The sequence below is a fragment of the Ornithorhynchus anatinus genome, chromosome 3 (genome assembly GCF_004115215.2).
Source record: "Ornithorhynchus anatinus isolate Pmale09 chromosome 3, mOrnAna1.pri.v4, whole genome shotgun sequence".
In the NCBI taxonomy this organism is placed as follows: domain Eukaryota; kingdom Metazoa; phylum Chordata; class Mammalia; order Monotremata; family Ornithorhynchidae; genus Ornithorhynchus; species Ornithorhynchus anatinus.
This window is the reverse complement of record NC_041730.1, coordinates 51,093,312-51,107,567: the sequence shown is the minus strand read 5'-3', so window position 1 is coordinate 51,107,567 and position 14,256 is coordinate 51,093,312. Positions and strand designations below refer to the sequence as shown.

Genomic DNA, 14,256 nt, shown 5'->3' with positions numbered 1-14,256 from the left:
ACTGTGAGCCCCATGTGGGACGAGAACTGAGTTCAACCTGATTAGCTTCTATCTACCCCAGAACTTAGAACAGCGCCTGGCATTTAGTAATAGTAATGGTATTATTATTAATAATAAACAAGTGTGGGATCACCCCTATCGAACAAACCCCTTAACTTTCAATGGTTTCCTCCTTGCTGCTTTTAAACATGCTCACATACTGTCCCCCACAACCCCCCATCTCCTTCCTACCGATCCTCTCCAAAGTCCTCGAGTGAGTTGCTTCCACCCGCTGCCTCCATTTCCTCTTCTCCAATTCGCTCCTTGATACCTTCCGATCTGGCTTCCGCCCCCTTCGCTCCACAGAAAATGTCCCCTCAAAGGTCATCAATGGCTTCCTTCCTGCAAATCCAACAGCCTCTACTCCATCCTAGTCTGCCTCCCAGCTGCCTTTGTCACCATGGACCACCCCCGTCTCCTGGAAACATTATCTAATCTTGACTTCACTGCCACTGTCCTCTCCTGGTTCTCCTCCTATCTCTCTGGCTCCTCTTTTGCAGGCTCCTCCTCTGCCTCTAACCCCTAACTGTGGGGGTCCCTCAAGTTTCAATTATGGTAGCTCTTCTATTCTCCACCTACACCCACTCCCTTGTAGGCCTTATACGTCCCTATGGCACCAACCACCATTTCTATTTGAATGATTCCCAAATCCGCCTCTCTAGCCCTGACTTTTCTCCTTCTCTGCAGTCTCGCATTTCCCCTTGCCTTCAGGAAGGACATCTCTACTTGGGGGTCCTGCCAACACCTCAAACTTGTGTCAAAACAGAACTCCTCATCTTCCCACCCAAACCCCGTCCTCCCCCTCTCATAAACCCACAACCTTGGATTATCCTTAAACCATCTGTCTCATTCAACCCTCATATTCAATCTGTCACCAAATCCAGTTCTACCTTCACCACATGGCTAAGAATCCACCCTTTCCTCTCCATCCAAACTGCTACGTCCACCTCCTCACCATCCCTCGGTCTCGCCTATCCCGCCGTCGACCCCTGGGTCACGTCCTCCCGCGGTCCTGGAACGCCCTCCCTCCTCACCTCCGCCAAACTGATTCTCTTTCCCTCTTCAAAACCCTACTTAAAACTCACCTCCTCCAAGAGGCGTTCCCAGACTGAGCTCCTCTTCTCCCTCTACTCCCTTTGCCATCCCCCCTTTTACCTCTCCGCAGCTTAACCCTCTTTTTCCCCTTTTCCCTCTGCTCCTCCACCTCTCCCTTCCCATCCCCACAGCACTGTACTCGTCCGCTCAACTGTATATATTTTCGTTACCCTATTTATTTTGTTAATGAATTGTACATCGCCTTGATTCTTTTTAGTTGCCATCAGTTTTTACGAGATGTTCTTCCCCTTGACTCTATTTACTGCCATTGTTCTTGTCTGCCCGTCTCCCCCGATTAGACTGTAAGCCCGTCAAACGGCAGGGACTGTCTCTATCTGTTGCCGACTTGTTCATCCCAAGCGCTTAGTACAGTGCTCTGCACATAGTAAGCGCTCAATAAATACTACTGAATGAATGAATACGTCACTGATCCAAGAATTTATCCTAATCCACTTTGACTACTGCATCAGCCTTCTCGCCGGTCCTGCCTCCTATCTCTTCCCACTCCAGTCCAGACTTCATTCTGCCACCCAGATCATTTTTCTCAGTCCATGTCACCCTGCTCCCCAAGAAATCCCCATGGTTGCCCATCCACCTGCATGGCTTAGTGGCAAAAGCCTGGGTTTGGGAGTCAGAGGGAGTCAAAGTCACATGACTTTGGACAAGTCACTTAACCTCTCTGGGAGTCAGTTCCCTCATCTGTAAAATCTGTAAAATGTAGACTGGGATGAAGTCTGTGAGCCCCACGTGGGACACCCTGATTACCTTGTATCTACCCCAGCGCTTAGCACATAGTGCTTGGCACATAGTAAGCACTTAACAAATGCCATCATTTATATTATTATTACCCACCTCCCAAACAGAAAGGCCTTATGGCTGACTTTAAAACATTCAATCAGCTCGCTCCTCCCCCACCCAACCTCTCTGATTTCCTGTTACAACCCAGCCTGCACACTTCACTCCTCTGACACCAACCTATTTAACAGCACCTCAATCTTGTCTATCTCGCCGCCAGCTCTTTGCCCACATCCTCCCTCTGGCCTGGAGAAGACCTCTGCCTTTATATATGACAGACCACCTCTCTCCCCACCTTCGAAGACTTCCTAAAATCACATCTTCGAGAGGTTTTCCCCAATTAAGCTCTTTTTTCCCCTACCTCCTCTCCTCTCTGCATCGCCCACGCATTTGGATCTGTACCATTTAAGTGCTTGATATCCATAATTTATTTTTAGGCCTGTCTCCCCCTCTAAACTACAAGCTCCCTGTGGGCAGGGAACGTGTCTGTCAACCGTACAAGTACAGTGGGCCAGGCCTTGCATCAGTTTCTTCTCATCCAACTATTCCCCCTGGGCTGTTTTGCTTCTAGGCCTGTTTGACTGCCTCCTAACCACCTTGTTCAAGTGAACGAGAGTAACTCAGGGAGGAGAGTCCCTAGGAGTGGTAGAATACCAAGAGCTGGAATGTGATGGGCCTTGAGGCCTGGACTCCATTTTGCTGGCCAAGCCAAATTTACCCAAAGCGGGCCCATTACCTAACCTCTTCTCACCTTTGTTCTGTTCTACATAGGCATCTGTCTATCAGGAAGTTTGGTTTGTTACGATATTTAGACGGAAGAAACGAGGTCAGGATTCCTAACCTGCTTATCAATAGTGTCTGTCAACCAGATCCTTACAATCGGGAGAACCCAGGCAAGGTGCAATAATTACCCCAAATAAAATCTACTGCTGCTTGTAGTAAGGTATTATACAACAATCTGGGCTCTTGAAGCTAGGATGCTGAACCAACCGTATATGAAGAAATGCCATATTGCTTGAATTTGAACAGTCCCTGACTAGCCTAAGAAATTCTGCCCATCAACCACCACTCCCTGCTAGTGCCAGAAGAATTGCTAAGAGTAATAAACTTGTCTCTGACATACCCTTTCGAACAAAACGCAGAGTCCGTGACGTTTTCTTCCACACAACTCTACTGTAGTGTATTCTCTTGAGTGCTTGGTACAGTGCACACAGTAAACACAGTACACACTCAAATAAATACCACTGATTGACTGTGTTTTGTAATTTTAACTATTTTAGGCAATAGCCCTTCTGAAAATTCCACCTTCTCGGGGAGACTTTCCCTGATTAATTTTCTTCTCCCCAAATCACATTCTTTTACCTATCAACTCTGAGCTTTTGCCTCACCATAGCATTTAGAGTTCTATTCTATATATCACTATATGTACTCTCTTATTTGACCATTCCTTTCTCCTCTCGAAATCACCGTGGGTCCTGGTAAGATTACAAACTCTTTGAGAGGCGAGATCATGCTTCTACCACTTCTGAACTCTCCCAAATGCTTCGCGCAGTGCTTTGCAAACATTAAGTGCTCAAATACTATCAATGGATAGTGAAAAAAATTCCTTGAGCCAAATTAAATGTAAACCTATTAGATAAAATAGCCCCAAGAGCTTCTATGCCTCTAAACCACAACTACCAAGAGTGATTATTCTACCTGTTTTCCTCCGAGAAGAACTTTGTCAGCCACTGAAATTCCTAATATGATTGGGAATGGATCAGGAGTAAATTGATCCTTATAAAGGACAAACTGAACTTTTATCGGGTTTATCGATCACGAGACCGGAACTGAACCAAAACTACATTAAAACTGCAGGGCAAGGATTCAATTGCCAGGTGATTAACTTTAAGGAATGTAGGTCGACGGCATCTGGGCGTGAGGGAATATTAATACTAAAAGGAAATAAACATATGACACATTACACTTCCTGAACTAAGGTCGCTTCAGCATTCCACGACGCCACACAACAGCTACCAATTATCCCCTCAGAAATAGTAAAAGTTCCTTTGGCTATCCGGGTCAACGACATATATTGAGCACCTTGTGGCATGCACAGCACTATACTCCCCTCATCGATCAATCCGTCAATGGGATTTATTGACCTCTTACTATGTGCAGATCACTGTACTAAGCGCTTCGGAGGGTACAGTGCCACGGAATTAGCGGACACGTTCCCTGCCCCGAACAAGCTTACGGTCTAGAGGAGGGCCTATAAGGGAAACAGAATACCCGCCCTCAGTAAGGGAACATTTTAACAGGGGGATACGTGGGAGAAAAACTGCCAGGTATACAATGGATTTTAAAAAAAAAAAGGCATAGGTATAATTAATAAAACTACAGAAAGAAAATACCTAATTGATAACCAATTGAGGCTAATGCGGCAGGGAATGTCTCTTGCATAAGATGATTATTAAGACAGTACTGAAGGTGGGAAGGGACATGATTTGGGGAAAGCCTGAATAAGTGTCCAGCAGTCAAGAGATATATCTATAGCACTTACTCTGCCAGGAAAGAGCTTGTTTTACAGCCTAAGCCAACTGAAGACTTTAGGAACGGTCTCTTGCCCTTTTAAGAAGTCTTTCCCTTCCTCGGCATGTTTCTCTTTCTGTTCTACTCCCGCGGGAGGAATTGGCTCTCGATCCACGATGGGTGTAGATTGTCGGCTGTGTTCCTCGATGTTGAGGAGTGAAGCCCATGCAGACCCTTCGAGCCCTGCATGTAGGCTATTCCGGAAACAAGTTCCCTTGCTAGAGTTATTCAAGAAAAATCCTTTGGGTTTTTTTTTCCTGGTTTCCAAATGGAAGTCTGCAAATAAGTGAAGTCGCTACCCTTTACTTCTGCCGGTTACTGATGTAATTTTACACTGCAGACAAGTATCACCTACTTACTACCTGGTATCAGCAGAGACACGGGCTCTATCACACAGAAGTACCTGGGTTAATAATAATAATGTTGGTATTTGTTAAGCGCTTACTATGTGCCCAGCACTGTTCTAAGCGCTGGGGTAGACACAGGGGAATCAGGTTGTCCCACCGGGGGCTCACAGTCTTAATCCCCATTTTACAGCTGAGGTAACTGAGGCACCGAGAAGTTAAGTGACTTGCCCAAAGTCACACAGCTGACAAGTGGCCAAGCAGGGATTCGAACCCATGACCCCTGACTCCAAAGCCCATGCTCTTTCCACCGAGCCACGCTGCTTCTCTAATCCCAGCTCCGCTACCTGTCTGCTGTCAGACCTTGGGCCAGTCACTTCGCTTCTCTGGGCCTCAGTTCCCTCATCCGGAAAATGGGGATTAAGACTGTGAGCCCCATGTGGGATGTGAACTGGGTCCAACCTGATTACCCCAGTGTTTAGGATAGTGCCCAGCAGACAGTAAGTACTTAACAAATATCATAAACAAGAAATTGATAAAAAATCTAATCTATACAAAATGATCCTTAGAGAATAGTGAGGCTACCCAACCAACAGGCAAGTGTAACTTTTTAAAGCCTGGGGGAATGTGTATTGAGTACTTTCTTGTACCTGGTCAAAAATTAGAGAGGTTTATTCATTCACTACCATAAACTTTGAAAATATTTTCATATGATAATTGGAAAAGTTGTTGTTAGCAAATTATTAGTAAGGGGGCATTAAACTATTGTTCTTCAGACTTTTGATTGGGGGGTTTACGAAGGAAATCGACTTGTCAGTAATGATGATGATAATGACGATATTGTTAATAAAGCACTTATAAGTGCCAAGTGAGTGGGGGGATAAAAAATAATCAGATTAGACCTAGTCCCTTTCCCGCCTGGTGGTGAAGACCTAAGAAAGAGGGAGAACAGATGAGGAAAGTGAGGCACAGAGAAGTTAAATGACTTGCGTGTGATCAGACAGGAGGTAAGTGATAAGAAGGGATTAGAACCCAGGACTCCTGAATCCCAAGCACCATCCACCAGGCCATGCTTAATGCCAGCATTATTTCCCTCTAGACTGTAAGCTCCTTTGGACGGGGAACATCTGCTCTACTCTATTCTCCCAAGTGCTCGGTTCCGGGACTCTGCACACAGTAGGTGCTCAATAAATATCGTGGATTGATTCCCTCAATTTAATAAATCAAATGCCCCATTCCCAGTGAACATCAGGGAAGCGCTTAGTACGGTGCTCTGCACACAGTAAGCGCTCAATAAATACGACTGAATGACACCTCTCCGTGGTCTTCTTCAGGGATGTTTCTTCAAAAATTGTAGGGGTCGAGTCCCTGCGCACGGCAACGTCGCTTTGGGCTTAATCGGTTTCCACCAGCCTGGCAATTGGTCTCTTACCCTGTCAAAGATGACCGTGAACCAAGTTTCAAGACCCTCAACTTCTCATCTTTACAGATGAGCCCTCCCCCTGTCTCTGCAAGTTTTGAGGCGGAGACGCACTTATTCCCTGGGCAACTGGTCACTTGCGGCTTCTCTCCCCTTACACTTTCCTGGAAAAACATTAGGAGCTCCAGCGTCATGGAGGAGGAGGAGGCAAGAAGAGGAAGTGGGAACAAAGTCTAGAAGAGGTGAGACTCCTGAGGGAAGAGGAAGGGTGAAACAAAATTTAGGGAATGAAGGTGGGGCCCAATGCATGATCAAATGTTGAGGAATGAAGGCTGGTAGCTGTTTTTGTGTGTGTGGTGTTTTTTAAGCACGTACCCTGTGTCAGGCACTATACTGAGCTCTGGGGTAGATAGGAGCCAATCAGGTTGAACGCAGTCTACGATTCCCAAGGGCTCACAGTCTTAATCCCCATTTTACAGATAAGGGAACTGAGGCCCAGAGAAGTCCAGTGACTTGCCCAAGGTCACACAGCAGACACGTGGCAGAGCCGGGATTGGAATCCACATTCTTCTCGACTCCCATACCTGAGCGCTTTTCACTAAGCCATGTTGCTTCCCCGGTTCAAAACTACCAGGATCCACAGAGTTCAGCTTCACTTTGGTGGTGAAACCAACACACTTTATCCCTGGGAACTTCTGTCAGTCAGTCACTAGTTATTTACTGAGTGCTTACTGTATGCCCAGGACTGTACTAAGCACTTGGAAAAGTACAATAAAAACAACATAACGGGTTTAATCCCTGACCACAACGAGCTTAAAGCCTAGAGGGGGAGACAAACGTTACTATAAATATATTACAGATGTGTACGAAAGTGCTGTGGGGATGAATATAGGGAGCAAGTCAGGGAGACGGAGAAGGGAGTTGAAGATAAGGAAAAGAGGGCTTAGTCAGGGAAGGCCTCTTGGAAGAGATGGGCCTTCAATACGGCTGTGAAGGGGAGTGAGGAGAGTAATTGGCAGATATAAGAAGGGAGGACGTAGGCCAGGGGTAGGACGTAGGCGAGAGGTCAGCGGCGAGATAGATGAGATGGAGGTACAGTGAGCAGGTTGGTATTAGAGGAGCAGAGTGTGCGGGCTGGGCTGGAGTAGAAGAGAAGCGAGGTAAAGCCAATGGTGAGGAGTTTCTGTTTGATGCAGAGATGGATGGGCAACCCCTGAAGTTTCTTGAGGAGTGGAGAAACACGGCCTGTACGTTTTTGTAGAAAAGCGATCCGGGCAGCAGAGTGAAACATGGAGTACTAAGAAATGTGAGGTCTCAGAAAACACACAGGGACATTAGCACAAACAGCCTCAGAGACTGCACATCTAGAGGGAGCACCCCAGTGATCATGCATGGCAAGAACCCAAGAGGATCTAAATGGGGGAGCTGGGGTACAATCAACAGAATTTATTGAGAGCTTACTGTGTGAACACTGTACTAAGCCCTTGGGAGAGTTCGACATAAAGGGCTGACCATCTGGAGGGGGAGAATGACATTACAATACTTTACAGTGGTATCTGTTGAGCGCCAACTCTGTTCGGAGCACTGTTCTAAGCGCTTAGGAAAATACAACAGAGTTGACAGACATTATGTTCCCGGCCCACAATGAGCTTCCGGGTCAGAGGAAATGGCCGAGGGGTACATAAGTTCTCTGGGGCAGGGTATAAAAGTGCCTAGGTGACTAGAGGGGATGGTCATTTTAAGGCCTCTTGGAAATGGGGTTTTAGTAGGGGTTTCACGTTAAGAGGGGTGAAGTGTGTGGGCTGGGTGGTAATCGGAAATCACAAGGGTGGCAGAAGGGAGAGAGATGACTGAGTGCCTTAAAGCCGACGGTAAGGAGTGTCTGTTGGACGTAGAATGGATAGGCAGCCAGTGGAAGTTTTTGAGGAATGGGGAAAACACGGATTGATTTTTTTTTTTTTTAAGGAAAATGATCCTGGCAGCAGAGTGAAGTAAGGACTGGAGTGGGGAAGAAACAGGAGGCGGGGAGGTCAGCGAGGAGGCAGCTGCGGTCGTCAAAGGCGGGATGGGATAAGTGTTTGGATCAGTGTAATAGCAGTTTGGATGGGGAGGAAGGAAAGGATTCTAGAGATGTCACGAAGGTAGCACTGATGGAATCTGGTGACAGATTTAAAATTCGGGTTAAATGATAAAAGATGAGTCGAGGATGATGCCAAGAGACACAACCTTAAGAGGAGGTTGCGTCCCCTGACCCTGGAGAAGAGATGGAGAGACAGAGGAGATGAGGACAGAAAGAAAGACACAGCCAGCGCCGGGACCCTGACAGACGTCGCAGAGGAGGGAAGGTGAAAGGAGATGCAACCGGGGGTGGGAAGAGAGGATCGGTCCGACGTCCTGGAAGTGGAGTGGGGAGGTGACCCTGAAGAATGGATGAGTGGAGCAGGGCCAGTTTCAATAAGGGCATAAATGAGACTCCTTAGGTGTCTACCAACTCTATTGTACTCGCCCAAACCCTTAGGACAGTGTTCTGCACACAGTGAGCACTCAATCAAAACCCTGACTGAAATGAGAACGCAGGCAGGGCAAGAGGGACTGTGACACTGAGAAAGGGAGGCATGGGCCCTGTGACGGAGGATTTGGGAAAAGCAAGGCAGAGACGGAGAAGCAGTGTTGCCTAATGGAAAGAGCACAGGCCTGGGAGTCATAGGGCCTGGGTTCCCATCCCTAGTCCGCCACTTGCCTGCTGTGTGACCTTGGGCAAGTCACCTCATTTCTCTGTGACTCGGTTCCCTCATCTGGAAAATGGGGATCAAGACTGGGAGCCCCATGTGGGACAGGGACGTGTCCAACCTGAGATGCTTGTATTCCACCCCAGCGCTTACTACATAGTAAGCACTTAACAATACCAAAATTATTATGAGTTTATAACTACCCCAGCACTTAGTACAGCGTTCTTAGTACAGGGTTCTAATCCCAGCTCCGCCACATGTCTGCTGAGTGACCTCGGTCAAGTCGCTTCACTTCTCTGTGCTTCAGTTACTTCATCTGCAAAGTGGGGATTGAGACTGTGACCCCCACATGGGACAAGGCCTTTGTCCAACTTGATTGGCTTGTATCCACCCCAACGCTTAGTACAGTGCCTAGCACATACTAAGGGCTTAACAAATACTATTATTATTATTGTCATTACTAAACACTTGGGAGAGTACAATATAACAATAAACAGACACACTGGGGGAAGCAGCATGGTGTAATGGATAAAGATCCCAGGCCTGGGAGTCGGAAGGTCATGAGTTCTAATCCCAGCTCTGCCACTTGTCTATGTGGCTTTGGGCAAGTCACTTCACTTCTCTGGGCCTCAGTTTCCCCCTCTGTAAAATGGGGATGAAGACTGTGAGCCCCACATGGGACAGGGACTGTGTCCATCCCGATTTTTTTTGTATCCACCCCAGGGCTTAGTACGGTGCCTCACACATAGTAAGCGCTTGACAAAAACCACAATTATTATTATTATCCCAGTCCATAATAAGCTCATAGTCTGCCGCTTGTCTGTGTGACTTTGGTCAAGTCACTACTCTGGGCTTCAATTCCCTCCTCTGTCAAATGGGGATGGAGACTGTGAGCCCCACATGGGACAGGGACTGCGTCTAACCCCCTTTGATTGTATCCACCCCAGCACTTAGTACAATGGCTGACACACGGTAAGCATTTAAGAAAAACCACAATTATTATTACTATTAACCCCGTCCATAATGGCTCAGTGGAAAGAGCCTGGGCTTGGGAGTCAGGGGTCATGGGTTCTAATCCCGGCTCCGCCACCTGTCAGCTGTGTGACTTTGGGCAAGTCACTACGCTTTTCGGTGCCTCAGTTCCCTCATCTGTAAAATGGGGATTAAGATTGTGAGCCTCACGTGGGACCACCTGATTACCCTGTAGCTACCCAAGCGCTTAGAAGAGTGCTCGGCCCATAGTAAGCACTTAACAATGATAATAATAATAATAATAATAATAATGGTATTTGTTAAGCACTTACTATGTGTGAAGCTTAACAAATACCAACATCATTATTATTATTACAATGAGCTCAATCTGTCACTTGTCTGCTGAAGGACCTTGGTCATCACTTTTCCCTGGGCTTCAGTTCCCTCCTCTGTCAAATGGGGATGGAGACCGTGAGCCCCACGTGGGACAGAGACGGTGACCAACCCCCTGTTTGCTTAGAGAAGCAGCGTGGCTCAGTGGCAAGAGCCCGGGCTTGGGAGTCGGAGGTCATGGGTTCGAATCCCGGCTCTGCCACTTGTCAGCTGTGTGACTGTGGGCAAGTCACTTCATTCATTCATTCAATAGTATTTATTGAGCGCTATGTGCAGAGCACTGTACTAAGCGCTTGGAACGGACAAATCGGTAACAGAGACAGTCCCTGCCCTCTGACAGGCTTACAGTCTAATCGGGGGAGACGGACAGACAAGAAGCGCAAGGACTGTATCTGTTACCGATTTGTCCATTCCATGCGCTTAGTACTGTGCTCTGCACATAGTAAGCTCTCAGTAAATACTATTGAATGAGAGAACAATAGCAATAAATAGAATCACTTCACTTCTCTGGGCCTCAGTTCCCTCATCTGTAAAATGGGGATGAAGACTGCACATGGGACCACCTGATGACCCTGGATCTCCCCCAGCGCCTAGAACAGTGCTCTGCATACAGAGAAGCAGTGTGGCTTAGTGGAAAGAGCCTGGGCTTGGGAGTCAGAGGTCATGAGTTCGAATCCCAGCTCTGCCTCTTGGCAGCTGTGTGACTGTGGGCAAGTCACTTCACTTCTCTGGGCCTCAGTTCCCTCATCTGTAAAATGGGGATTAACTGGGAGCCTCCCGTGGGACAACCTGATGACCCTGTATCTCCCCCAGCGCTTAGAACAGTGCTCTGCACATAGTCAGCGCTTAACAAATACCAACATTATTATTATTCTCTGGGCCTCAGGTCCCTCATCTGTAAAACGGGGATGAAGACCGTGAGCCCCACGTGGGGGACCACCTGATGACCCTGTGTCTCCCCCAGCGCTTAGAACAGTGCTCTGCACCTAGTAAGCGCTTAACAGATACCGACATTAGTATTATTATCCGCCCCAGCGCCTAGTACAGTGGCAGGCACCTAGTAAGCGCTTAACGAAAGGCAGAAGTATTTGAGGAAGGGGGGCGGGGGGTGCAGCAGAGAGTGGGGGGAGGGTCAGGGGGCAGGGCCGGCGGGGCAGGTCCCTACCTTGCTCTTAGTGGGGCTGGGCTTGGCCTTGGTCTTGGTCTTGGGCCGGCGCGGGGGTCTCAGGGCCTCGGCCATGCCCCCGGCCTGCTGCAGCCGCTGCAGCCGTTGCAGGCGCCGCTGCAGCCGTTGCAGGCGCCGCTGCAGCCGTTGCAGGCGCCGCTGCAGCCGTTGCAGGCGCCGCTGCAGCCGTTGCAGGCGCCGCTGCAGTTGGGCTCCGAACGCCTTCCCCCGCCCGTCACGTGACCCCCCGCCTCGGCCCAGCGGCCACGACGGGGCCCCGAGAGGGACAAACTAGGCGGAGGCGGAGGCGCTTCTTTTTCCCAGAAGCCTCTTCGGCGGCCTGAAGGGAGGGCGCGGCGGCGCATGCGCGCTCCAAACTCTTCCTTCCGTCGTTCGTTCATTCATTCATTCGTTCGTTCATTCATTCATTCGGTCGTAACTAGTAGTGATAATAATGATGGTATTTGTTCAGCGCTTACTATGTGCCCAGCCCTGTTCTAAGCACGTGTAGATTCAACGTTATCAGGTGGTCCCAGCTGGGGCTCACACTGTCAGCTGGGTGACTTTGGGCAAGTCACTGAACCTAGAGAAGCAGCGTGGCTCCGTGGAAGGAGCCCAGGCTTGGGAGGCAGAGGACGTGGGTTCGAATCCCGCCTCTGCCACTTGGCAGCCGTGTGACTGGGGGCGAGTCACTTAACTTCTCTGGGCCTCAGTGACCTCATCTGTAAAATGGGCATTTAGATTGTGAGCCTCACGTGGGACAACCTGATGAGCCTGTATCTACCCCAGCGCTTAGAACAGTGCTCTGCACATAGTAAGCGCTTAACAAATACCAACATTGCTGTTGTTAACTTCTCTGGGCCTCAGTGACCTCATCTGTAAAATGGGAATTTAGATTGTGAGCCTCACGTGGGACAACCTGATGAGCCTGTATCTACCCCAGCGCTTAGAACAGTGCTCTGCACATAGTAAGCGCTTAACAAATACCAACATTGCTGTTGTTAACTTCTCTGGGCCTCAGTGACCTCATCTGTAAAATGGGAATTTAGATTGTGAGCCTCACGTGGGACAACCTGATCACCCTGTATCTACCCCAGCGCTTAGAACAGTGCTCTGCACATAGTAAACGCTTAACAAATACCAACATTGCTGTTGTTAACTTCTCTGGGTCTCAGTGACCTCATCTGTAAAATGGGAATTTAGATTGTGAGCCTCATGTGGGACAACCTGATGAGCCTGTATCTACCCCAGCGCTTAGAACAGTGCTCTGCACATAGTAAGCACTTAACAAATACCAACATTGTTGTTGTTAACTTCTCTGTGCCTCAGTTACCTCATCTGCAAAATGGGGATGAAGACTGGGAGCCTCACGTGGGACAACCTGATCACCCTGTATCCATCCCAGCGCTTAGAACAGTGCTCTGCACATAGTAAGCGCTTACCAATTACCAACATTATTTTAATCCCCATTTTACAGATGAGGTAAAGTCACATAGCTTCTCTGTGCCTCAGTGTCCTCATCTGTAAAAATGGGGATTCAGTGCCTGTCCTCCATCCTACTTAGACTCTGAGCTCTTTGTGGGATGGGGATTGTGTCTGACCTGACTAACTTGATCTACCCCAGCACTTAGAACAGCGCTTGATACATAGTAAGTATTTAGCAAATACAAATTCAGATTTGAGAATCAAATTTCTGAAGAAACAAAATGATTAAAAACCAGCACAAATCTCAAGCAGAGAAGTTAAGTGACTTGCCCAAGGTCACACAGCAGCCAAGTGGCGGAGTCGGGATTAGAACCCACGTCCTCTCACTCCCGAGCCCGCGCTCTTTCCACTAAGCCACACTGCTTCTCACTGTGCTAAGCACAATTCAGCAACAGAGACAATCCCTGCCCACAGAGGACTCATGGTCTAGATGTGGGGAGACAGACATCAAAACGAGTAGACAGGCATCACTATAAATAAGTAGAATTACAGACACATATACATCAAAACAAATAAACAGGCATTCATATAAATAAATAGAATTATAGATACGTACTTATATACATACATGTGCTGTGGGATGGGGAGGGGGTTTAAAGTAAAGGGAGTGAGTTGGGATGGTGGGGGAACTGAGGAAAAGGGGGGCTTAGCCTGGGAAGGCCTCCTGGAGGAGGTGAGCTTTTAGTAGGGCTTTGAAGGGGGGAAGAGTGATTGATTGGCGGATTTGAGGAGGGAGGGCATTTCAGGCCAGAGGTAGGACGTGGATCAGGGGTCAGCGGCAGGACAGGCGAGGTCAAGGCCCAGTGAGAAGGTCAGCACCAGAGGAGCGGAGTGTGCAGGCTGGGCTGTAGAAGGAGAGAAGGGAGGTGAGGGAAGAAGGGGCAAGGGGATGGAGAGCTTTGAAACCAGGAGTGAGGTTTTTTAGCTTGATACGAAGGTGGATAGGCAACCACTAGAGGTTTTTGAGGAAGGGGGTGACAGGCCCAGAATGTTTCTGAAGGAAAGAAAATCCGGGCAGCAAATTGAAGTATGGACTGGAGTGGAGAGAGGCAGGAGGTTGGGAGATCAGAAAGGAGGCTGATGCAGTCACCCAGTGGGGATAGGATGAGCGATTGTACCAGCAAGGTAGCAGTTTGGATGGAGAGGAAAGGGCGGATCTTGGTGATGTTGTGAAGGTGAGACTGCCAGGCTTTGAGTAGGAGGTAGATAGGGGGGATAACTGGAGGGGGCTGTGAGGTCAAGAGAGGG

General features: G+C 48.4%; 1 protein-coding gene across 4 annotated transcripts in view; it reads right to left on the bottom strand.

The window, feature by feature from the left end:
- EPG5 (ectopic P-granules autophagy protein 5 homolog) overlaps nucleotides 1-11,782 on the bottom strand; it is a 127,265-nt gene extending 115,483 nt beyond the window's left edge. For 2 of the 4 annotated variants that reach the window (XM_029059971.2, XM_029059969.2), the window contains exon 1: nucleotides 11,524-11,749. In XM_029059971.2, coding sequence (XP_028915804.1) covers nucleotides 11,524-11,598 — 75 coding nt within the window. In that variant the 5' untranslated portion in view covers nucleotides 11,599-11,749. Of the gene's footprint in view, nucleotides 1-11,523 lie in introns of all 4 variants that reach the window. The other 2 variants (XM_029059968.2, XM_029059970.2) reach the window with 2 other exon arrangements.
- Nucleotides 11,783-14,256: the final 2,474 nt, after the last annotated feature.